Source organism: Pan troglodytes, chromosome 23 (genome assembly GCF_028858775.2).
Source record: "Pan troglodytes isolate AG18354 chromosome 23, NHGRI_mPanTro3-v2.0_pri, whole genome shotgun sequence".
In the NCBI taxonomy this organism is placed as follows: domain Eukaryota; kingdom Metazoa; phylum Chordata; class Mammalia; order Primates; family Hominidae; genus Pan; species Pan troglodytes.
This window is the reverse complement of record NC_086016.1, coordinates 27700507-27725689: the sequence shown is the minus strand read 5'-3', so window position 1 is coordinate 27725689 and position 25183 is coordinate 27700507. Positions and strand designations below refer to the sequence as shown.

The 25183-nt window shown below is 45.9% G+C and overlaps 1 protein-coding gene and 1 long non-coding RNA gene across 23 annotated transcripts in view; one reads left to right on the top strand and one right to left on the bottom strand.

The window, feature by feature from the left end:
* GRK3 (G protein-coupled receptor kinase 3) overlaps positions 1 to 25183 on the bottom strand; it is a 279994-nt gene that overhangs the window by 159528 nt on the left and 95283 nt on the right. For 14 of the 21 annotated variants that reach the window (XM_063808413.1, XM_054675962.2, XM_063808418.1 and 11 more), the window contains one exon: positions 20797 to 20863. The exons of 3 other annotated variants lie outside the window; for them this stretch is intronic. In XM_063808413.1, the coding sequence (XP_063664483.1) occupies positions 20797 to 20863 (67 nt within the window). Of the gene's footprint in view, positions 1 to 2877; positions 3361 to 20796; positions 20864 to 25183 lie in introns of those variants that run through there. 4 more of the 21 variants (XM_016939833.4, XM_063808430.1, XM_063808429.1 and 1 more) reach the window with 3 other exon arrangements.
* LOC104003713 (uncharacterized) lies at positions 3316 to 7197 on the top strand. Of its 2 annotated transcripts, none has more exons than XR_010156214.1 (3): positions 3316 to 3945; positions 4554 to 4732; positions 4838 to 4974. It is a non-coding gene; the product is annotated as an uncharacterized LOC104003713 (long non-coding RNA). The 2 variants fall into 2 exon arrangements; XR_010156213.1 differs by lacking the exon at positions 4838 to 4974 and adding an exon at positions 6541 to 7197 and having other exon boundaries at positions 3382 to 3945.

Sequence of the window (25183 nt, the reverse complement as noted above, 5' to 3'; positions counted from 1 at the left end):
ATTTGGACAAACAGTCAGCTTTTCCAGGATTTGCACTCATTGGTTGGTTAACTGAATAAAGTGTCAACATAACAAAATATTTGCCTCTTGCCATCTCAGGGAAGCAAAATCTCCCCTGGGCAGGATGTTCCATTTTCTGAGACTCTCCTGTAATAGGCAGGAAGCTGCAAACCCAGTGTTTCATTTAAATTAGCTAGATATTTTGTTCTGATGCTCTTCTGTTTTAAAACTGTGGGAAAGGCAAAGTAACTAAAATAAGGAAGCACAAAGAATAGTGACTGCAAATAATTAGCTGGAAATAAAAAAATCACTAGTGATAGACCAAAGGCAAATTAAAATGTATGCTTCTCATTCAGATACTAAAAATACAAATCTGAACATCTCTTTCAAGAATACCAAAAACTGGCGATCACATGGCTCGCTCTATAATGAAGCTGAAATAGAAACTTATCAGAAAACATTTGACCCGTATCCCTTTTACCAACAGTGTGAAGTCATACCAGCTATTTAAGTCATTAGGCTGGGGCATTTTAACATGCAATTAACTTTTTTACAGGATCTAGAAATTCCCCAACCCCCAACCTCCAAATCAAATAGGTAGGCCACTAACTGCCATCCAGTGGTAGAGAGAATTTTGCAAGATATTATACCTGATAATCTCAATGTAACAGAATCCTAACACAGCACAAGGAGTGACTGTTACTATGTAAATAGCTACATTACAAAACTAAAGCCAAAGCCACTAAGATAAGTAGAAAACAAATTAGAATCTCAGGAGGAGGTTCCAATGGCCCAACTCGAGAGTCTATTTTAAAAAGAGCAAGAGAGTAACAATTACTGAAGGGCTGTTTCCTAAAATTACTCTCTGGTTGGTATTTCTCAATTTTCAAATGTCATGAGAAATAATGCTGGCTGTCACTTACTCTGCCTTAAAAGAAAGCATTACCAAAGAATACCACTGAAAAACAAAGGCATTCATACAAGGAAGTAAACACCCTAAGTGCATAAGTACGTTCTTAAGAGGGACACTAAAAAAGCAGAAGTCACATTAAGTTCCAAACACCAAGAAAAAAAAAACTGAACAGAAGTTCCTAACTTTATTAATATTATATACTACCCCCCCCCCAAAAAAATAACTGCCCATGAGTTGAGATTTATCAATTTTGTATATAGAAACCCTACATATTTAGGACTCCCTGCCTTTGGGTGGTGGAGGGACACTAGGAAAGGCATGAGAAAAGAGGAATTAAGCCTTTTTCTACCACATTAGAAATGTACAGTTTTTTTGGTGAAATTTAGGTTTGATATAGGAGTTCTTGTTCTCTAAGTAAGTTTCCCATTTGCCGGAAATTCTAAGCAGCATTGATTTTTTCAATTAGCTTCAGATACGCTACACTCTGGAATAGGGGTGTTAAACTCACGACATTGCAGAAAGGTTTGCACTTTTCCCTCATTTTCACTACTTGGCATTGTCTATCAAAGAGTAGCACATCCTGCAAAACCAACAAGAGGCATGGGCTAAGGAGGAAAAGCAAGCTCAAAATATCTAGCAAGCATGTCTTCATTTGCACAATTTAGCTTTTCACAACAAATAACAAGGGGACTGGTATTTTCTGTATCATAGGGCTTATGGATGACTTGTAAAAAAAATCAGATGATGATCACTTAGCATTAGGTAACATTTAAGCAATCTTGGGCGCCTAACGCTTGAAGGACTGATGATTTCAAATGGACAATAACTTTGGTTTAGATTCCAATATTTTACAGAATTGCATGGTTTCAAATTCACCATAAACAAGATGCCTCTTTTGAGCATCAATTCCAAGAGCTATTTAGCATCAAGGAATCACATTAGCTGTACAACTCATGATGGTGTTAATTAGGAAAGGAGCTAGAGAAAAAAAAAAATCCATCACTGAAGCCTTGATACGTTATTTAAAACTCACTATTAACCTGACAAACTATTTTTTCTGGGGAAGTGCTAATGATATGAACTAGCAAAAAATTTTACTAGTTCCTTAATAATAAATCATTTGAGAGAAAATTGCATCTTGGTATGGACCTCACCGAGCCCCTCGCCAATTCAATCGGGCCCTCCTCTGATAATTTAACAACAAATTCCTGTCTGGAATCACCCATTCAAGTGCCTTTTTAAGTGACTCCCGTTTCAATTTTTTAATAAAGTGCCACCAGTAGATCTACAAGTTGAGGAAAGCAGCTCAGGTGACACACTTGGCACCAAAAAGAATACTGAGTGGGTCAAAATCCTGCCCGGGGACGAAATAGAAGAGAAGCTGAAGAAGGTGACTAGACTTAATAGACTTCAAGAAGAGCAAGCACTGAAAACAGCAGTTTAACCACCTCGGACAACAAGCAACAAGCCTGCAGTCCCCAGGTAAGCGGCCCAGAGGGAGGTGAGAGGATGGAGTTGGAAAGGGGGACCGCTGAGCCCGGGAAGAAGGAGCGACCAGGATGGAGCGCAAAGCAGTGACAGGCAAGGAGCCAACGGGGACTACACCAATGCAACAGGAAGAACCACGGGGATGGGACAGGAGAGGACAGGGCTGGGGGGAGGCGGCGACAGGGATGGAGCTGGTCCAGCCAAGTCATAACCAGCCCCTGGCTGGGGCGCTCGCTGCGCGCAGGGCGCCGCGCCGGGCACTTTGGAGCGCTCTCTCCCGGGGTGCCCCCCACCGGCCCTCCGATGCCCCATTTCAGAGACTGGAACGACGAGGCCGGCCCCGCATCGCCCGCTCCGCTGTGTCACCCGCCCCGGGGCAGCGGAGGCTCAGCGCCCGACCCTCCAGGAAGCAGGGGGTAGCTGGCGGCCGCAGGGGGCGGCGTCTTGGGGCCGGCGCCGGCCGGGGCAGCTGGTACCTGGGCTCCGGCAGGACGATCCTCTTGCTGGCGCGGGCGGCCGGGGTCGCCTTGCTCTTCTCCATGGCCATCAGGTAACTGACATCGGCCAGCACAGCCTCCAGGTCCGCCATGTTGGCGAGCTTTGGCGGCGGCGGCGGCGGTTACTCCGGACCTGGACGGGACGCGCGCCCGCCGCCGCCGCCCGCCGCGCCCCGACCTGGGGGGGCCGCCCCGGGGCAGCCCCCCCCTCCGCGCGCCCCCGCCCCGCGCGCCCGCGCGCCGCGCGCCCCACTAGCGCCCTGCGCGCGCCGCAGGCTGTAGCCGGCCGGGGTCGCAGCGCGCCTCCCCGCTCCGCCCCCTCGCGCGCCGCCCGGCGCCCCGCGCACGCGCGCCGCCCCCTGCTCCTTCAGCGAGGGTCTGCGGGGAGCGCGCGTCCAACGGTCAGCGCCCCTCAGTGCACAGTCCCAGCGGCCCCGCTGGGCCGGCGCCTCCCGACCAAGTCTCTACGGTCGCCCTCCCCTCGGGGTGGCCACGAGGGACTCCTCCTCCTCTTCCTCCTCCCCTCCCTCCCCCTCGGTCTCCGCCTCCTCCTTCTCCTCCTCCTTCACTGCCCCGACCTCCCGCCCCCAGTTCCACGCGCTCTGATGCCCGCCCCGCTCACCCAGAGAAGCCCTGGGCCAGACGTCCACAACCCAAGGGGTTATGGGGAGGCCTCTGCTCCCTGGACACAGTAGTTCTCAAACTGGACAGTGTCAATCAGCATCCTCCGGGAGGTCTGAGGTGGCCCCGGAAATACATGTGTCCCACCTATCCCAGCAGGTAATGATGAAACTCCTGCTCTGGTCCGAGCTACCGATGAACAGCGCCCAGCGGGCCGGGCCCCCAACCTCGCTCCTGAGCCTGAACATCCCCCCAACCCCGCCGTGAGAATTCAGCGAAGAGTAAAAGCTGGAAAAAGTTGCGTGTCTTAGGCTAAGCAGAGCAAAGTGGGGTGACGGCTCCCCCGCTAGGAACAGAGATGCCCTTAGGGAGCCCCCTGATGGAAGAGCTCTCCGCTTAAGAAGGTCACCACTCCCTTACACTCAGGTGAGAGGTTTTAGTTTGGGTGTTGAAATGGTGTTGAGAAATAGAAGGAGAGAGAGTATCCCTGTCGTTAGGGTTTTACGGTCAATACAAGAGACAATTAGGGAGCATCTGCTGCGAGCACACTCGCACCACAAGGGTGATTTAGGGAAGTGGAAAAGCGAGATACAGCCCAAACACCGAAGCTGGGGGGAATTTCCAGCTTCCTGATCTTCGGTCTCGGTGTCTTTCATCATCACACCACCCCGCTGCCTGGGGTTTTCAGTTGCTTATTTTTCTACAGTTTGCACACAAGTCCGCATTCAGGATCCATATGACACTCAGGCTGGAGTGGTGTTAAGGGACACACAGGCAGTCTTAGGAAGACCTAAGCTGGAAATTGATGTTTTAAAATCCCTTTCATTCACCTGAATTGGTCACGTATTTCCATGAGCCTAGACGTTGCTAGAATTTGAGTGAACGTTCTGTCCATAACTTACAGGGTTAACGGGACCCACCAGATACAGTTAAGGTCAAATTTCAGATATTTCATGTAATGTCATTGCAGAAGCAGCCTGATTCCGTCATCAAACAGCCTGTTTCCCTCTTTTGTTTTCTCTCCCACTCCACAGCCCCTCTCAATCTGATTCCCTGCTATGCCTGCCATCACCACTGGCCAGTTTTACCACATGCTTCTCAAGACCCAAGGCACAATAGGCATAAAGTTGTCCCGAAAAGGACAAGAGGAGTGTCAGAAGTAGGAATGGCAGTCGAAGGAACTTGGTCTGCCAGCAGAAAGCTGAAATGACAGGCAAGCACAAAATATATTAATGAGACAAAGCTATGCATGAGCCAAATATCAAACTTTCATCCTCTACCCACTTTTTTTTTTTTTTTTTTTTTTGCTTAAAAACAGGAAGACAGAATGTCTTGTCAAGGGTCACCCCAGGAGGAGGAGTAAATTCCCCAAAAAGCGGAACATATTTTTATGATTTAATTAATACAGTTTCTCTCAATGTGTTTGTTTATCATTTGAGCATCCACATGATCAGACCTGACATCTGCCTACATTTTCTTGGTCGTCTTTGACTTCAGTTAAGAACCTTTTGCTCTTTTTTTTGCCCCAGCAGCACGGTGTAGTAAGTTTGGAACAAGACACACCTGAAATCAAGTCCCTGCTCTGTGCTGGGTGATCTTAGAGGCAATCTTTTACCTCTTTCTACTTTATTGTTCTCATAGGAAAAGTGGAAATGAGGCCTTTTACCCCAGGGTTGTTGAGAAGACAGAGGAGAAAAAGCACATAAAAATGCACCTTTTCGGGCGTGGGGCTCACACCTGTAATCCCAGCACTTTGGGAGGCTGAGGCAGGTGTATCACTTGAGGCCAGGAGTTCAAGACCAGCCTGGCCAACAGGAAAAATACATTAAAAATAATGTCTCTATTAAAAATACAAAAATTAGCCAGGCATGGTGGTGCATGCCTGTAATCCCAGCTACTCAGGAGGCTGAGGCAGAAGAATCGCTTGAACCCAGGAAGTGAAAGCTGCAGTGAGTCGAGATCGCAGCACTGGCCAGGCACAGTGGCTCACACCTGTAATCCCAGTACTTTGGGAGGCTGAGGTGGGTGGATCACAAGGTCAGGAGATGGAGACCATCCTGGCTAACACGATGAAACTGCATCTCTACTAAAAATACAAAAACAAAATAAGCTGCGCGTGGTGGCGGGCGCCTGTAGTCCCAGCTACTTGGGAGGCTGAGGCAGGAGAATGGCAGGAACCCGGGAGGCAGAGCTTGCCGTGAGCCGAGATTGCACTGCTGCACTCCAGCCTGGGCAACAGAGCAAGACCCTGTCTCAAAAAAAAAAAAAAAAAAAAAAAAAAGCATTTTGCCTGGCACCCAGTAGATCCTCAATAAAGGTCATGGCACTTCCTCTATTTATTTTGCTTCATTTTACCCTGGCATGCTAGAGAAGATACTGAAACTAGTTGTTCACAGTCATTACACTTGAAGCAGGAAGACCCCTTTCCAAAAATAACATCTCCCTAGGGCATTTCTAGGAACCAAAATGGCAAAAACATTTGCATCTATAAACACGAGCAATTACTCTTTTGGCAGAAAGACCAAGGAGTCCAAAATTTGGTCCTCTAACTGAGGCCCCTACACCATTTGAGTCAGATGACTCAATTACCCAGGGGTATTTTTTTTCCGGTGTTCATAGTGTATGAATTTCTGTTCCCTGGCTGTCTCTTTGGTTGTCTCACTTTCTCCACCCCCTCTTCTTTCTCTTTTTCTTGACTCTCTTGATACTGAACAGCTTTTTGTGTTCACTGCAAACAAAAGGGGTTAATGACAGTGATGAAGTTGTCATAAGTGACCTGCTGGATCCTGTTACTAAACACCATCCCCAGCCTGTAATCATCACAAAGAACAGAGAAAACAAATAGCAACCCATTTGTACTTAGCTAATAATGCTCCCTTGCAAATAATTATGTTTCCCACCCCCAGAGGATTTAAATGACTTGGGGCTCACGCTGCTTGTGATAATAGACAAAACTCCAGCGTTCCCACAAGATTAATAATGTTCCCTTTTCTTCTTTTCTATGCCTTTCCATCGTTACAGGAGATGTTGCTGAGATGGGTGCATTAAAGTTTAGGTTTTCCAGAGTTTATATTGCTAACGACTTGAAAGGAAAAAAGCTAACTAGAGAACTGACTGGTCTTATTTGTTTTAGATTCTGGGCTTTACTAAGACTTCCTACTCTCAGAATCTCTGGACTATAAACGCTGGGCGGGGTGGGAGCTGGGAATGTTATTCTGGAAAATTAATCACAAATGAAAAGAAAATCAACTCTAAGACTCCAGTTAGAAGATTTTTGAAAATGGCAGAACATGACTGGCCTTCATTCAAGTCAGAATATTTAAAGCAATCCTTGCTAAGAAGAACTTGATTTTGTATAAGCGGTCCCTTAAATACAGTTGCTTCTCAAGAAAACCACACACAATTGATGTTTGAATGGCTTTATTTACAAACATCTCACTCTGTAAGCCTCTGCAGGTATTTCTAGCCTCCCAGGGGCCACTGTCCTGTTTCACCTGTAATTTGGATCACAATTCTGTTTGTTGTCACACACATCATACGAGCTGCTTTTCATGCTACTTTTATCCACAAAGCTTTACAAACTTTAATGGCAGCTCTATATATGACAACTTTATAAAGATCTGCCAAAAGGTATGATGCCGAGCTTTGGTTTTATTAAACTATTAGCTATTAGCACTGAAACGATGTTCAGTAGAGAAGTACTCTCCTTTCAATATGTGAGTGGAAACACATTTCTCTATGGGGACTGCTGGTCAGGGAGTCACTCTAAAGAAAAGCCACAGTGTTGTGGTTCAGAGCATGGGCTCAAAAGTCAAATGGCCTGGAAAAGAAGCCCAAGACCAGTCCTTCTGAGCTGTGTGACCTTAGACAAGTTGTCTAATCTCTCTGTGTCTCAGCTCTGCCTCAGTGTTGTTAACGGGATTGCCGTGAGAGCAATGCTGTAACATGTAAAAAGCACTTACAACTGTGTCTGGCACACAGAAAGCACTCGATAAATATTGACCAGGTTATCAGCAGCAGCAGCATCGTTAGAGCATCTCTACATCATACAGGGCCTGATGGAAAGAGACCAGCACTGAGAATGAACAGAACAGTGCTGGCTCTGACCCGCTGGCTCTGGCATTGCTGAATAACTCTAAGCAAGTCTCTTAAGCTTTTTAAATCTCACTTTTCACCAATAACTAATGAAGGGATTGAAGGAGCAGGTCCCCTGACGTCTTTTCAAATTCTAAAATTCTCCAGCTTTATTTAATCCTGCAGTGAATCCTTTTGCAAGGTAAAGAGTACTTGCTCCCCTCAATAACATCTTATGAGTTTAGGTTTCGGTGCATAGGGCAATACCCAGGGCATAAATCATTTCCACTGTCACCATAGCCCACAGGTGAGGTGAGCAATCCATTAGCTTGCTTCTGGAAACAAACCTGTCTGTATTTGTTCCCCCAGCATCTGCACTCAGCACACTGACTTTGCTCAATATATGTGTTGGATGGATAAGTGAGTAAATGAATGAATGACATAAAGATCATAGATTGCCTCAGCCTTCTATTGGAAAATAACCTAAAGGGAGGGGGAAAATTACTACTTAAAACCACAAGTGCCACTCAAGGGATGCCTCCTATAAAAGAAGGAGTGCTAACTGCCAGGTCCCCACTGGTCCTTCGTGCTGCTTATGGCCTGGAAGGCCTCTCCTGCAGCCAAGAGCCCTGATGTGCTTGGGCTGTGCAAAGGTGAGTCTGGGAACTTTAGGCGCAGGAATGGAGAGCGCTCACTCCCTTTGCCTAAGAAAGGGGACTTAGAGGGGAACTTGAAAGAGGGAGTAAGAGAGAGGGCAACAAGAGGGGCCGAGGCTAGGCAGTCCATGCAGTGGGTGCCAAGCCTGGAGGTGGGGTGGTCTGGAAATCATTCCGGAACAGGAAATCTGTTCTTCTGTCTTCTGTGCCATTTTAAGTTCTGTACAGCAATGCCTGCTTTTCCAGTGACCCTTACAACTTCCCAGCTTGTATTTGTGGGTACTTTGATGGAAAGTTGCAGGGGAAGCAGGGAACTAGGGCTGGGATCAATACCAGGACCAAGATAAAGGAACAGCTGTAAGAGCAAGAGAAGAAGAACTAAGCAAAAGCAGGGAATTTGGGGCCTGCCATGATGATGGGAACGTGGGCTCCGAAGATCCACAGACAGCCAAGGCAGGCCTCGGCCTCTCCATGGGACTGGAAAGCTCATCTTGTCTCCCTCTCAAGGAGTAAGAAGATGACTTCTGGATACGTGAGTCACAAAAGGCCAGAACTTTTCTGCATCACAAAGTCACCTCTGGCCCTTAGCCTGGTGGCCTTCCCTCCAGCATTCTGTCCGAAAGGACACGTGCCATTTAGCTGAGAAATTATATCAAAACCAATCCAAGAAAGGCTACCACCAACCCCAACCTGCTGAGAAAATTTGTACAGATCTCCCACGGCACCCCCTTACAAGGGCAGGTCATTTTGGGGCATGCCATCTGGGCCAGTGGCAGCAGGTACTGAGCAAATCTACCCCCTACCTCTCAGAGCCTGTCTCTTCCTGTCCTGGCCAGGTCTGTTTCTTCTCTCTTGATCAACAGAAATAACTCCCAAACTGCTTGGTATAGAGCAGCTCATGTACAGAGATTCAAACAGGTCACACTCAATTACGAAATCAGGGTGCCTGGGCCAGGCCTGGCATAACCCTGATCTCAGAGGACCACCCCTACCCTCCCCAGGGAGCCACCAGAGAAGCTGTCACATGCTCCTAAGACGTGCTCGCCACCAGCACCCCCAGACACTTATGTGCTGAAATTGCCAACATGCAGATTCGGATTCAGAGGTCCAATCGGGGCCTGAGAATCTGCACTCCTTGCAAGCCCCCAGGTGGTGCCAACACAGCAGAAACATTGACATCTTAGGGCCCACCACAGACTTAAGCCAAATCTGCACTGGAACAAGATGCCCAGGCAATCTCCCACCCTGAAGTTGTTCAGACTGGCCTCACTTAGGGGAGGGAGTTCCAGATTAGAGAAAGGTCAGATCAGCGGAGCCCAGATGGACAGCCACCAGACAAAGGAGGAGAAGAGGGAGAGGCAGGTCAGAGAGGTCAGCCGGACTTGATTCTGCAGCACCTGGAGCCACAGTGGGAAATTGAAGCTATCCTCGGGGCACCAGAAGCCAGTGGAAGGTTTCCAAGAGGAGAGTGACAAAATCAGATGGACCATTTTATAGGATTCTTCTGGCTGGGGATGCAGGTCCAGTTGGAGGCAGGGGGGGATAGTTGAATTAAGGGAGGTGCTAGAGAGAGCTAGGGTAGCAGTCCAAGAGACCCAGATGAGGGTAGCTGCAGTAAGCAGACCAGCACATCACTCATGGTCCAGGGTGATTTGCAGGCCTCTGAAGCAGCCAAGTACAAAACAAAGGCCCTCCCACTTCCCTTCTCCCTGGACCAGATCTCTCTGACTTCTCACCTGGAAGGTGCCCACAGGTTGCCAACTCCTTGTTCTGTTTCCAAACCCTCCCTCCTTCAATCCATCTGACACTCTCCTGCCCCTGCTCAAAAACCTTCAATAGCTCCCCATTGCCTGCCAAATGATCTGCTAACTCCTCCACCCACACTGTTATGTTCTACTTCTATGTCTGCCTAACCCGTGACACAGTAGTTCACACTTTCATTCATGCAACAAATATTTATTGAGTACCATCAATGTGGCAGGCACTAAAAAGAAATCACTCATCTGCCAAGGCACATAATCAATTTCAGGAGGCTTATAGCCACACTAAAATGCTCTTCCAAATAAGTGCTTTGGCTGTAGCGAATGAAAATAATAATAGAAAACACTTATTAAATACTAACTTTGTGCCAACTATCATGTGAAACATTTTGTGGGACTATCTTAATAATCTTCCTCAGACACCTATAATGGAGGGGTCGGCCTCATTTTTTGTTTTGTGGGTTTTTGTTTTGTTTGTTTGAGACAGGGTCTCACTCTGTCACCAAGGCTGGATCGCAGTGCTGTGATCTCAGCTCACCGTAGCCTCAACCTCCTGGGTTTAAGCAGTCTTCCCACTTCAGCCTCCCAAGTGGCTGAGACCACAGGGATATCTCACCATGCCTGGCTATTTTTTTTGTCTTTTGGGGGGTGCTACCATGTTGCCCAGGCTGATGTTGAACTCGCGAGCTCAAGCGATCCACCCGCCTCAGCCTCCCAAAGTGCTGAGATTGCAGGCGTGAGCCACTGCGCCCAGCTGGTTGGGCTCATTTTAGCCAAAAGAAAAATCTCAAGTCACTTGCAACGTAAGTGCAACAACTAAATTCATAGGATATGAATTCAGGCAGTCTCAACCCAGGACTTCTCCCTCAACCCCTGTCCTCTGAATGTCCTTGTACTCTAAGTCATGGGGCTGTGAGTGAAATAACATCAAATAAGGCATGTTAAAGTGCACAATAAAACCCCATTCAAATTCTCTTTCCGACTCACCTCATGCTAATCCCAAGTCCTCCCATGATGCCCGGGTCACACCGACCAAGCAATTCCAGCCTTGAGGGTTTTGTCTTCCTTTTCCCTTTGCCTGGAACACTCTCCTTCAAGGCCTTGTTTTGGCCTCTCACCATTCAGATCTCTGCTCAGATATGACCCCTGGCATCTCTGGGAGAGAAGCCACTGAGACACTTGTAGGCAATAATGCAAATCTGCCAGAAATTCTCTTGGTGGGCTCCTATCACGTTCTAAGCCCTTTTCTCCTGTGTCCTTTTTTCTGTCTTCCTCTCCACTTCCTCCCACCTCCCCTTGCCCCTTTAGCCCTTCAAGAACAAGTGCCTCTCTCTTCTCCTCTGTCTTCTCCTCCTTCATCAAAAGCTGCTCTCATCAAAAGATGTCCTGTCCATCATATACGCCTTAGTGTGAATTTGTTGGTAGGTCAATTTTCCCAGAAATGTCTGATTTATTTTTATTTTTTATTTATTTTTATTTTTTTGAGACCAGGTAAGTCTTGCTCTGTCACCTAGGCTGGAGTGCAGTGGTGCGATCTCGGCAATCTCAGCACCCTGCAACCTCAACCTCCACCTCCCGGGTTCAAGCGCTTCTCCTGCCTCGGCCTCCCGAGTAGCTGGGATTATAGGCATGTGCCACCATGCCCAGCTAATTTTTGTATTTATAATAGAGACAGAGTTTCACCATGTTGGCCAGGCTGGTCTCAAACTCCTGGCCTCAAGTGATCTCCCTGCCTTGGCCTCTCAAACTGCTGGCATTACAGGTGTGAACCACCACACCCGGCCAGGAGTGTCTGAATTTTAAACCATATGCTTGATTATAAAATAGTAGAGTTTGCCTTTCTTAAAGGAATTTCATACAACTGGATTGCTAGTTTGTGTGTGTGTGTGTGTGTGTGTGTGTGTGTGATATGTTAGGGGCAGCAGGTTTTTCCTTAACCCCAGGAATCATTCAGGCTGACTTTGTTCAGCTGGAATAATTTCAGGCATCATGATACAGTTGAAAGGAAAGAGGATGAACATTAAAATAAGGAAGGCCTCAATTTGAATCTCACTTCTGACAGTACTCAAACGATCTTAGACTAAGTGATTTCACTGACTCCCAGTTGTCTCTTTTATAATGTGAGGGTAATTAACTATTGTAAAGATTATTGTAAGGGCTAGATGAGATCACAGGACACACCATAAGGGCTCAGTGGGGCTGGAATGCGTGAAGTCCTCTTTGGAGCAGTCAGGCCTGATGGACCCCGTGCCTGGGCTCGAAGACACCTACACACACTCCCAGGGCCCCCACTGCTCATAATTGTTTCTGGAAAGAACTGAGCATGAAACTTGGCAGGAGACCACAAAACGTCCTGGAATCCTGGCCACTGTTGAGTCTAGAATGCTCTCCTCCAGAGAATCACATTCTTGGGGCCAGTGTTGGAGCATGGAAGACTTAGTTGGGGATTGGAACTGCTCCAGCCCTGAAGCCCTCCTTCCTGTCCCTGTAACCAGCAAATGTCACTGTCTGTCTTGCCAGGCTAACAACCTTTCTCATAAGCATCACCAAACCTGACCAGACATCAGTCCTCTGAAAAGAATCATAATCCAGCCACCATAAACCCAAAAGCCAAAGTGGTAATTATCTAAAGATGAGGAAAGGTTTCCTCCCAGGCCCTCCAGGGGCCAAGGAAGTTCTCACATTAAACAGTTACACTGATCTCCATTGATTTCTTCAGTCCATCAACCAATTATTGGCAACTTTTTCTTGGAAACCTACTGTATGTGAGGTACCGGGATGACAGTGGTGGACAGGTAGACACCCTCCACCTTCATGGAATAACATATTTGAAGGGGGGTGCATTGGCAGTTAATTGGTTAATTTATTAAAATTGTGCTATGAGCCAAAATGATGTAATAGATGTCTTTGAAGAGCCCACAATTGGTTGTGGGTCCAGGAGGCCTTCTCTGAGGAGGTGACATTTAAGCTGAGAACGGAAGGAGGAACAGAAGGGGGTCAGAGACAGCCTCCAGGTGGATCATACAGCCAGGCAAAGGCCCTGGGCGGCAAAGAAGGAGCATAGCTGGGAAGCAAAGAGTAGGATGTGTGATGACACCTGAGACTGGGCAGAGGCCAGACCCTGCAGGGCCTTGGAGGCCACACCAAAGAGCTGGGTCTTTGTCCTGAGAGCAATGAGAAGCCAGAGATGGGCTTTCAGCAGGGACGTGACATGACCCAATTGACCTTATGAAAGAGAACTCTGACTGCTCTCTGAATAATAACCTTTCCCTCCCTTTAACACAGTCCAGAAAAGGCATGTGTGGAGGTGGGGAGCCGGCTGGATTTTTCTGGAGGACTTTCTTTATAAACTGCTTTAAATAGAAATGAGAGGAAGCAAACAAATGATAGCTCTGTCCATCCAGGCCTTAATTTTTCTAAACAAACAAGAACCATGGGCAACTGCAGGCAAAAGTGTTTCCACCCTTGAGGTCTTGAAAAGAAAAGTCTGTTTCACCTCTTCCTCAGAAGTGCAGGGAACAGTGTGTGCTATGCAAATAGATGCCACATACAGATGGTAACTTGTTGGGCTAATTGGCTGGGGCAAAGGCTCTCTGGGGCTCACCCAGGGATGGTGTATTTGACAACATCTGACCTCTCCCCTGTGCTCACTGATCTTTCTGACTCCATCAGTCCAGCTCCCATCCATGTGGACACTGAGCACATGATCAGGAAGCTTCCCAGGCTGAATCCTTGCTCAAGAAATGTTGCTGCAGCTAACAGCCCACTGGGGAGTCTTTGTGACTCTTTTGATCCCCCCCTTAGAATCTAGCAAATTGCAAGAGAAAAAGCGATTTCCCAAGACTGGAATTACAATCCAGATGTCATGGGATGTTTGGCTCAGAAAGCCTTCATCTGCTTGTCGTGAGTTATGGGATTTCAGCAGCTCTCCAGGGAGTTTTCTCCCATCTACAAATGGTGTGGTTGTCTGTCACCAGCACTTAAACTGGGTGAGATATGTTGGCTGATATGATATTGTGATTTATAAAGATTAATAGATATTCTTATTACATATTCATATAAATATTCATGTATATATTAAATATTCATGTATATATATATATTTGGTCTTCATCCATTTCCTGGCACAGAGCTCCTAAAATCCTTGGAACCTCCAAAATGTTAAGAGTGTCTTTTGTATGTTAGTGAGATGACTGGTGGCTAGGGTCCCTAGACAACTTCAAGATGGGGACTGGTTACCCACAAAACCAAGGCATGATTAGAGGGTTGAGACTAAAAAACAAAAAATAGGATCTGGCTCTGTTGCCCAGGCTGGAGTGCAGTGGTGTGATTACCACTCACTGCAGCCTCAACCTCCCAGGCTCAAGCAATCCTCCCACCTCAGCCTCTGAGTAGCTAGAACTACAGGCACACACCATCATGCCCAGCTATTTTTTTTTTTTTATTTTTTGTAGAGATGGTGTCTCACTATGTTCCCCAGGCTGGTCTCAAATTCATGGGCTCAAGCCATCCTCCCTCCTCAGCCTCCCAAAGTATTGGGATTACAGGTGTGAGCCACCACATGTAGCCTAGAGTTGAGACTTTTAATTCCACCCCTTAGCCTCTGAGGAGCAGAGAGGGGCTGACGGGTGAGTTGACTACCAATGGCCAGTGATTTAATCAATCATGCCTATAGAATGAAGCCTCCAGATAAACGCAGAAAAACCAAGTGGGTTCAGAGAGCTTCCATATAGCTGAACACATGGAGGTCCTGTAGTGTGGTGTGCTCAGAGAGAGCAGAGATGCTCCTAGCCCCAGGACTTGCCCTATGCATCTCTTCCACCTGGCTGCTCATCTGTATCTTTTGTAATACCCTTGTAATAAGCCAGTAAACACAGATACGGTGTTTTCCTGAGTTCTGTGAGTCACTCTAGCAAATTAATTTAACTTGAGGAGGGGGTCATGGGAACCCCAATTTATAGATGATTGGTCAGAAGTGTAAGTGACAACCTACTACTTGCAATTGGTCAGAGTGAATGGAATTAGAGGACGCCCAGTTGGTGTCCCCTGAATAATTGACTGGTTGCTGATGGGAAGAAATCTCCACACTTCTGGTGTCAGAAGTGCTGTGTTGAGTGGTATATGAAAGTAGAAAAAACACTTGGAATTTTCCTATGTCTATTAGCTGATCAAATCAGATTTCTTTTTTTTTCTTTCTTTTTTTTTTTTATAGACAGGGTCTTGCTCTGTTGCCCAGGCTGATGTGTGATGGCATGATCATCATGGCTCACTGCAGCCTGGACCTCCTGGGCTCAAGCAATCCTCCCACCTCATCCTCCCAAGTACTAGGACTGCAGGCACACACCACATGCCCAGCTAATTTTTTTTTTTTGTAGAGATGGGGATCTTGCTATGTTACCCAAGCTGGTTTCAAACTCCTGCTCTCAAGCAATCCTCCTGCCTCGGCCTCCCAAAGTGCTGGAATTGCAGGCATGAGCCACCATGCCCAGCCAAATCAGATTTCTTGCCCAGCCAAATCAGAATTCTTTATCTCCATGCAGAGACAAATCTTTTGTATTAGTCATTGCTGTGTAACAATATGACCACACTTAACAGCTTAAAACAACAAGAAGACATTTTTGCAGCCAAAAAACATGAAAAAAGCTCAACATCACTGATCATTAGAGAAATGCAAATCAAAACCACAATGAGATAGCATCTCATGCCAGTCAGAATGCAATTATTAAAAAGTCAAGGAACAACAGATGCTGGCAAGGCTGTGGAGAAGTAGGAATGCTTTTGCTCTGTTGGTGGGAATGTAAATTAGTTCAACCATTGTGGAAGACAATGTGGCAATTCCTCAAGGATCTAGAACCAGAAATCCCATTTGACCCAGGAATCTCATTACTGGGTATATACCCAAAGGAATACAAATCATTCTATTATAAAGATACACGCACGTATATGTTTATTGCAGCACTATTCACAACAGCAAAAACATGGAACCAACCCAGATGCCCATCAATGATAGACTGGATAAATAAAATATGGTACATAATACACCATAGAATACTATGCAGCCATAAAAATGAACGAGATCATGTCTTTGCAGGGACATGGATGGAGCTGGAAGCCATTATCCTCAGCAAACTAACACAGGAACAGAAAACCAAACATCGCATATTCTCACTCATAAGTGGGAGCTGAACAATGAGAACACATGGATACAGGGAGAGGAACACACACCAGGGCCTGTCAGGGGTGGGTGGAGGAGGGAGAGCACCAGGATAAATAGCTAATGTATGTGGAGCTTCATACCTAGGTGCAGCAAACCACCATGGCATACACCTATGTAACAAACCTACACGTCCTGCACATATATCCCAGAAATTAAAATAAAATTTAAAAATAAATAATTTTTTTTAAAAAAACTACACATTTATTATCTCAAAGTTTCTGTAGGTCAGGGGTCTGGGTATAGATTAGCAAGGTCCTCTGCTCAGGGTCTTACAAGGCTGCAGTTACGTGTCAGCCAGGGCTGTGGTTTCATGTGAGGTTTACTGGGGAAGGATCCACTTCCAAGTTGATGTAAGTGCTGCCAAAATTTAGTTTCTTGTGGTCTATTGGATTTAGGCTGTTAGATTTTTGCTGACTGTTGGCCAGAGGCTTCCCTTAGCTCCTAGAAGTAGCACTAATTTCCTTGCCACATGGGCCTCCCAAACATGGCCCAAAGCATCTCAAGATGGGCATTATAATCTTTTACATCCCATCACCTTTGCATATTGTATTGGTTAAAATCCAGTCGTAGATCCCACACACGCTCAAAGGGAAGGGCCCACAAAAGGCCAGGAACGCCAAAAGATGGGATCATGGGGACGCCCATGAGCCTAGAGTCTGTCTGCCACAACTTTAGAAAGCTTTCCTCCATTGAAGAGAATAAAACTGTTAGCCACTGGTTCAAGTAGCTTGCTATTTCATGTATATATTCTTAGTCCATTGGAGTTTTAGTCTGAGCTACTATAACAGAATACCTGAGACTGGGTAATTTATAAACAATAGACATTTCTTTTCTCATGGTTCTAGAGGTTGGGAAGTCCAAGAGCAAGGCACCAGCAGGTTCCATTGTCTGGCAAGGGCTGATCTTTGCTTCTAACACAGTGCCTTGAGCACTGCATCCTCCAGAGGAAAGGAACTCTGTATCCTCACATAATGGAAGGCAGAAGGGCATGCCAGACTGTGTGAAGCCTCTTTTATGAGGGCCTTAATCCTAGTCATGAGGGGAGAAACCCTCATGACCTAATCACCCCTTAAAGGCGCTACCTTGCAGCCGGACAGGGTGGCTCACGCCTGTAATCCCAGCACTTTGGGAGGCCGAGGCAGGTGGATCACGAGGTCAGGAGATCAGGACCATCCTGGTTAACACAATGAAACCCCATCTCTACTAAAAATACCAAAAAATTGCCAGGCGTGGTGGCGGGCGCCTGTAATCCCAGCTACTTGGGAGGCTGAGGTGGAAGAATGGCGTGAACCCAGGAGGCAGAGCTTGCAGTGAGCTGAGATGGTGCCACTGCACTCCAGCCTGGGCGACAGAGCAAGACTCCATCTCAAAAAAAAAAAAAAAAAAAAAAAAAAAGGCACTACCTCTTAATAGCATCACATTGGCCATTAAGTTTCAGCACCTGAAGTCTGGAGGGAACACATTCAAATCTTAGCATGTATGTGTGTGTGTATATCTATATATATACACACACATATATATAATTGATTGATATATAGTTAATAGATAAATAGGCAGAGATATCACTTGGCTAAAATGTATGCTTTTAACAAATAATTAGCTCTATCAACACAATGTACAGGGTGTTGAATGGACCAGCCAGGGTGAAGGGTGGTCCCCCAGACTCCAAGGAGATACTTAATAAAATCATATAATTACATGTGAGGATACAATACATGGGGATTGTATCCCAAAGTACCTCAGCCTAAACGTTGACTTGGTTGGTGACAGAGTGAAAATGGATCATGGCACAGCACATCCAGCAGGGACCAGGAACCCAGGGTGTTATATGCACAGTTTGAATCTCAACATTACTATACACTGGCTGAGAGAGCTTAGGCAACTGGCTTGACCCCCCAAAATCTGTGGTTCTTTAATTAGGAAGCAGGAACAATAATAAGTTTGTCTTGAGGATTTACTGACATCATGTGTATAACTGTGCTTTATGTTAGAATGGCTAAAATGAAAAATACAAACAAAACCAATATTGGTGAGAATGCAAACGGAGCTCTTCTGTGCCCCTGGTGTGAGTGTAAATTGGTTTGACCATTCTGGAAAGTTGTTTAGCAGTATCCACAAAAGCTAAATGCGTGACCAAGGAATTTTAACTCCATGATATATACCCTGCAGAGATGAGTGCTTATGTAGACCAAGAAAACCTGTACATGAATGTTCACAGTAGCTTTATTCTCAGCCCAAACTGAACAACCCAAATATTCATCAACAATCTAATGCAGTGGTCCTCAACCTTTTTGGCACCAGGGACTGGTTTCACAGAAGACAAATTTTTCATGGACACGGTCTGGGGAGATGGTTTCGGGATGATTCAAGCACATTACATTTATCATGCACTTTATTTCTATCATTATTACATTGTAATATATACCGAAATAATTCTGCAACTCGCAGTAGTGTAGAATCAATGGGAGCCCTGAGCTTGCTTTCCTGCAACTAGATGGTCCCATCTGGGGGTGATGGGAGACAGTGACAGATCATCAGGCATTAGATCCTCATAAGGAGCACACAACCTAGATCCCTCACAGGCACAGTTCACGATGAGAATGTAATTCCTCCACTGATCTGACAGGAGACAGAGCTCAGGTGGTAATATGAGCAATGGCGAGCAGCTGTAAATACAGATGAAGCTTGGCTTGGTCATCTGCAGCTCACCTCCTGCTGTGCAGCCCAATTCCTCACAGGTACCGGTCTGTGGCCAGGAATTGGAGACCCATGATCTAATGGATACATTGTAACATGTTCACACAGCGTAATACTACACAGTGATAATAAAGCACACGCCACCATGGCATGCAGCAATTTGGTTCACACAGACGTACTGTGAAGGAAGTCAGACACAAAAGAATGCATGTTGTTTGAGACCACAACAATGTAAAAGTGAAAAACAAGCAGAACTGGTCAACGCTGATAACGATCAGCATAGTGGTTACCTTGGGTGGGTATTGACCAGGAGGGGGAGGAGGGAGCTTCCTGGGGGCTGGAAATGTTTTATATCTTGAGGTAGTCGTGGTTACATGGATATATACATGTTATTGACCCATGCACTTATTGAGTTACACCTCAATAAAATATGTTTTAAAACAAGAAAATATAAGCAAAGTATTTGGTGCTGACCCTCTGTTCCAATCCCTAACCTTCTTGGCCATAGAGCAGCAGACTGCCTTGATTGTCCTTACCTGAGGCATCAAGAGAGAGGCCGTCTATCATTTCCCAGCCCAAGATTTCTTCCACACAATGATGTTGATCAGTGAGGCAACATGGGTATGCAACTATGTGAATTATTATCTATACCTATGTGAGTTATTATCTACATCTATATGAGTTATTATCTAATCTACACAAACTTGATCAGAGGCAGATGGAGATGCACAGCTTGCATCCTGCCTGGAGTTCTCCAATGCAACACAAAGTCTCTCATTCCTCTGCTCTCTCTCTTCCTTCCATGCAAGATTCTCCCCACAGTGTTTCACCTAGGATCCTTTGAGATCTGCACATCTAGTTCTCTCTCTGTCTCCCTCCCTCCTTCTCCCTCTTTTAGAGACTGGGTCTTACTCTGTTGCCCAGCCTGGCATGTAGAGGCATGATCATATCTCACTGCAGCCTCAGCTTTCTGGATTCAAGCGATCTTCCCAAGTAGCTAGTACTTCTTCCCATATTCTTGTAATGATAACACTGGAGGTTTGGTGCCTTGAACTTCCATGTTTAGGACCTGAATGGCCCTTAGTAGTAAAAAAAAAAAAAAAAAAAAAAAAAAAAAAAGCAAAAAAAAAAACCTCTTGCTGTGTTCTTCCGGACATACAAATTATATCATGTTCTGTGACCACGATGACATGAATGACAGGGTTTTCCTTCCACATACCTCCATATCACAGACACCAGCTGGTTTTAAAACAACTTGGTTTTCATTGTGCTTGTCCCTGGGCATGACTCTGCAGAGGAGTGTTTTCCTTCACTCACATCAATCTACTCATTCCTACCATATTGTCAGACCTCTTTCATGTTTCCTGTTACTCTCCATCACCGAGCACGCCATAAGGACTCAGTAAATGGGAGCAGTGAACACTCCTTAGCAAACTGAGCATGACAGTCGCTAGAAAAGTGAGCCCTGCAAGAGAGCAGGTTTAACTCACGCAGACCTATCACACTGTTACTCAATTCACCCTCAAACTGCTCTCACACTCTCCACTCTGACTCGAGGTATAACAACAACTTTATGATGATTAAATTCAATTTTGCTTCCTTCTGAGATCCTTCGATTGCAAGAAGAGAGGCCCTAGCTTAGTGTTTTTTATGCTGGGACTCAAGGCCAATCGGTAGGTCATGGAATACATTTACATGGATGCTAGCAGCATTTTTACATAATGAAGTGAAATAGAATGGAATAAAAATCATCAGAGTGAGTCATACACAGTCAGTTTTAAGCATCGTAAAGTGAAATATTTGTTTCAGATGTGTGTGTGTGTGTGTGTGTGTGTATTCCACTGCTTTGTATTAAATAAAATATACTTCTTACCATGGCCCATGATCAAAGACTTCCAGAGTCCCTGAGCCCAAAAATGTATCCACAAGCATTCCAGTCACTGCAAAGGTAAATTAATAAATTGACTTCACCCAAGTGAACTACAGAGTTGAGTTTCTACAACAGAGGTCAGCCCCTGATCTGTGGTGGCCCCAACCAAGATATAACCTCCCCATAAGAAGCTCTGCCAACAACAGCTTAAGAATTAGCCTCACCTTCCCCACTTTAATGTAAAAATGGAAATTGCGACCACAATGATCAATGCAAATTGTTTTAGGTGAAGACACTCTCTGACCCCCCGGGTAGATGTAAGCACTTTAGAGAACAGGCTTGGAGAGTGTGGCCTTTTAAGAGATGAGTCACTCCTAATAGGCCCGTTTCTAGGCCAAAATGAGTGCTGTGTGATTTGGAGCAAAGTGCTTCACCTCTTTGGACTTCTGCTTTTTGACTGTGAAACAAAGAGTAAGTAGGGCTGGGAGGGATCCTTGCAGGGAAGTCTGGAAGCTTGTTGTGTTCGGCTGGTGCAGAGGCACTAGCTTCTCCCTTTTCATCACTTTCTCCCTGGGAGGGAGACAGAATCTTTCCTTCCCCACTACCCTGCTTTTTTTTTTTTTTTTTTTTTGTACTTCTGCATTGCCTCATTCATAGAAAGGAGACGAAGTTAACATAAAAAAGAGGGTTGGGCTAGATTATGATTTCTCAACATTGGAAACCCATGTCTCCTTTCAGTAAAATGGAAACTGTATGTGTTTGGACCACCTTTGCAGGCCTTGTTCTTCCCCGTGCCAAGTTCAGACCAGACCTAGGACATCTAGAAGGGAGAAGGGAGGGAAGGAAGAGAGGGAGAGAGGACGGGAGGAGGAAGGGAGAAGGGAGGGAAGGAAGAGAGGGAGAGAGGACGGGAGGAGGAAGGGAGAAGGGAGGGAAGGAAGAGAGGGAGAGAGGACGGGAGGAGGAAGGGATGGAGGGAGGGAAGGAAGAGAGGGAGAGAGGATGGGAGGAGGAAGGGAGAAGGGAGGGAAGGAAGAGAGGGAGAGAGGACGGGAGGAGGAAGGGATGGAGGGAGGAAGAGAGGGAGAGAGGACGGGAGGAGGAAGGGATGGAGGGAGGAAGAGAGGGAGAGAGGACGGGAGGAGGAAGGGAGAAGGGAGGGAAGGAAGAGAGGGAGAGAGGACGGGAGGAGGAAGGGATGGAGGGAGGAAGAGAGGGAGAGAGGACGGGAGGAGGAAGGGATGGAGGGAGGAAGAGAGGGAGAGAGGACGGGAGGAGGAAGGGATGGAGGGAGGAAGAGAGGGAGAGAGGACGGGAGGAGGAAGGGATGGAGGGAGGAAGAGAGGAAGGAAGAGAGCAGGAAAGTGGAAGAAATAAATCCAACTGAAACAGCATGGCCAAGGGCTGTGGATTTTATTGAAGATGAGGTGGAGATATGAAGGGAGGGATGACATCAGTCATCACACAGCAAAACTGCCCCAGTACCCACTTTTGGCCTCTCTGCTCTTTTTTCCTGTTCTTTGAGTACAGAGACTACATCTACCGGATTATTCTGTTGGCAACTTGGTTATGCTGGGAACCACATTTCCCAGACCTCCTTTTCCTGTATGTTCCTAGGTTAGAGTTGCCCCAAAATGAGGTTGTGCAAGACCAGGGAGGCTCACGGGAAGCAGCAGCCGTTACACTCTGAAGGTCATCATTGGTTAGAAGCAGTGAGGGGTGGCCAGACACAGAGGCGCCAGCAGCTTCCAGTTTGTCCTCCATCTTCCCTGCTCTGTATCTAGCTCTCCCCGACCCTGCCGACCAGCAGTGATGGCAAGCCCACCCTCAGACCCTTAGCGGCAGATTCACAGAGGCAGTCACCGTGGAGAACTAATACATTCCATAGACTTCTAGATCAGCCCCTTTCCTGGTGCCTGTGCACCAGCTCAATACACCAAGCTTCGGACTTCCCTGCAAGCTCCTGACTCATTCACTTGCACCAGCCCTTGTTAGTGATCCTCAATGCCCTCAATGGACCTTCTTCCCCAGCTTCTCCTACAAGCGTGTATCATCTGATTCCTGTAACGCAGTTCTTATTCCAAACATACCACCGTGTCGCTCTGCTTCCCGGACTAATCTCTCACCGACACACCTAGTTTCTGCCCCCACACCCAAACCGCTATCCCTCTCTTCAAAGATAGCAGAAATGAGATGCAACTGGGGGTATCAATAAAGAGCTAGACTCTGCAAGTTCTCGAAGTTTGGATAGGAAGTGTGGGCTGAATTCTGAGGACAAAAGGGAGCCATTGAATGTGTTAAGCAGGCACTGGGGCATGATTTGTTTTTTTTGGTTTTGTTTTGTTTTGTTTTTTCAGAAAGACTGCTGTGAACATAATGGGTTACTGGAGGGCCAGAGAGATCATGGGGAGACCAGTGAAAGGGCTGTCACATATGTTCCCAATTATTTATTTTCATCTATATAAATGGAGCAATTGTTCAATGAAAGTTAAACTTTAATCATGGCATGAAAGGGAATAAATCACTTGTCGAGTAAATATTTACTGTTTCTGGACCACGGCTCCTCAATAAAATGTGTCTGTCTCCTCTTTTCCCATCCAGTATCCAGCATAAAAACCAGAATTTAAGAACTCCTCTGCTGGGTGTGGTGGCTCACGCCTGTAATCCCAACACTTTGGGGAAGCCAAAGCAGGCAGATGGCTTAAGCCCAGGAGTTTGAGACCAGCCTGGCCAACTTGATGAAACCCCGTCTCTACAAAAAATACAAAAAAAAAAAAAAAAAATAGCCAGATGTAGTGGTGTGCACCTGTAGTCCCAGCTATTTAGGAGGCTGAGGTGTGAGGATGGCCTGAGGCCAGGAGGCAGAGGTTGCAATGAGCTGAGCTGGCACCACTGCACCCCAGCCTGTGTGACAGAGCAAGACCCTGTCTCAAAACAAAACAAAACAAAAACAAACAAACAAAAAACCCTTCAAATCGTGACAACACGGATTAAATCAACCAAATAAACCAGAAAATATGAACAAGTAACACCGAGAGAAAACAGACACAGGAGACACCTTAAACAGTAACAACGGCAGCGTGGTGGTACCAGGTACCAGGTTTGTAGAAATTTGTTCATCTACAATAAGAAAATGTTACAATATTGAAAAGGAAAAATGGAAGAAAAAAATATCACAGTCTCCCTTGCCATCCTACCACTGCCTTTTCAGCTCCGTTTCAACATTCATGCTTCTTTCAGCTCATCAAGAACAGGCTGTGTGCATATCAATTTCCAGAGCAGTTTTCTGAAGCTCCAACTCTGTATGATATTATCCTTCTGAAAATTAAGTCCTAAAAGAAGCACCACTATTTTTTTCTTATCTGCTGGGGGAAAAAAATGAAGGATAAGGAAGGGAAAGATAGATTTTGATCGCATATTCTGACTCTCAAAGCAAAACAGAAACAAGATACAGCTGCCTTGAGCTTCATTCTTTTGAATTTCTGCTTTGAGGTTTTCATTCAATAACAACATTTGATTGAGAAAGTTCCCCCCAAAACCTGAAGGGGCCTATGGATCTGAGTTAACAGCATTTACCCAACAGCCCAAAGAAAAATTATTTTCATATGTCCTGAAATTAAGGGAACTATCTTTATTCCCATCTCATAAAAAGGAAGTGAAACGTAATGATGAAGCTGAACTGCAGTGGCCCACAGTGTCCTTTTGTTCCCCCAAGTGGATGCTCTCAGATTGCAACTTTGAGGAGAAGCTCATGTGGGTAATAAAAGCTCTGGGAGGGCACAGACCCTGAAATGCCAGGGGTTAGGCAGAAATTAAGTGAAGCATCTGAGGAAGCTTCTAATGTTCATTCTATTATTTTTTTGGATGAGTAATCTTCTCTTCCTTTCTATTGGTCGATCTCTCTCTCTCTCACACACACACACACACACACACACACACACACACGCAATTCCTTTTAAAAATACTCTATGAGGCCAGGCGCCATGATTCACACCTGTAATCCCAGCACTTTGGGAGGTCAGGGCGGGAGAATCATTTGAGTCCAGGAGTTCAAGACCACCCTGGACAACACAGTGAGACCTCATCTCTACAAAAATTTAAAAAATGAAAAAAATTAGCTGGGTATGGCCTCAACTACTCAGGAGGCTGAGGTGGGGGCATCACTTGAGTCTGGGAGGTTGAGGCTGCAGTGAGCTATGAATGCACCATTGCACTCCAGCGTGGGCAACAGAGCAGGACTCTGTCTCCAAAAAAAAAAGAAAGAGAGAGAGAGAAAGAAAAAGAAAGAAAGAAAAAAGAAAGAGAGAGAAGAAAGAAAGAGAAAGAAAGAAAGAAAGAAAAAGAAAATGGAAATACTCTATAAATAAACCCGGATAACAATTTCCAAGTC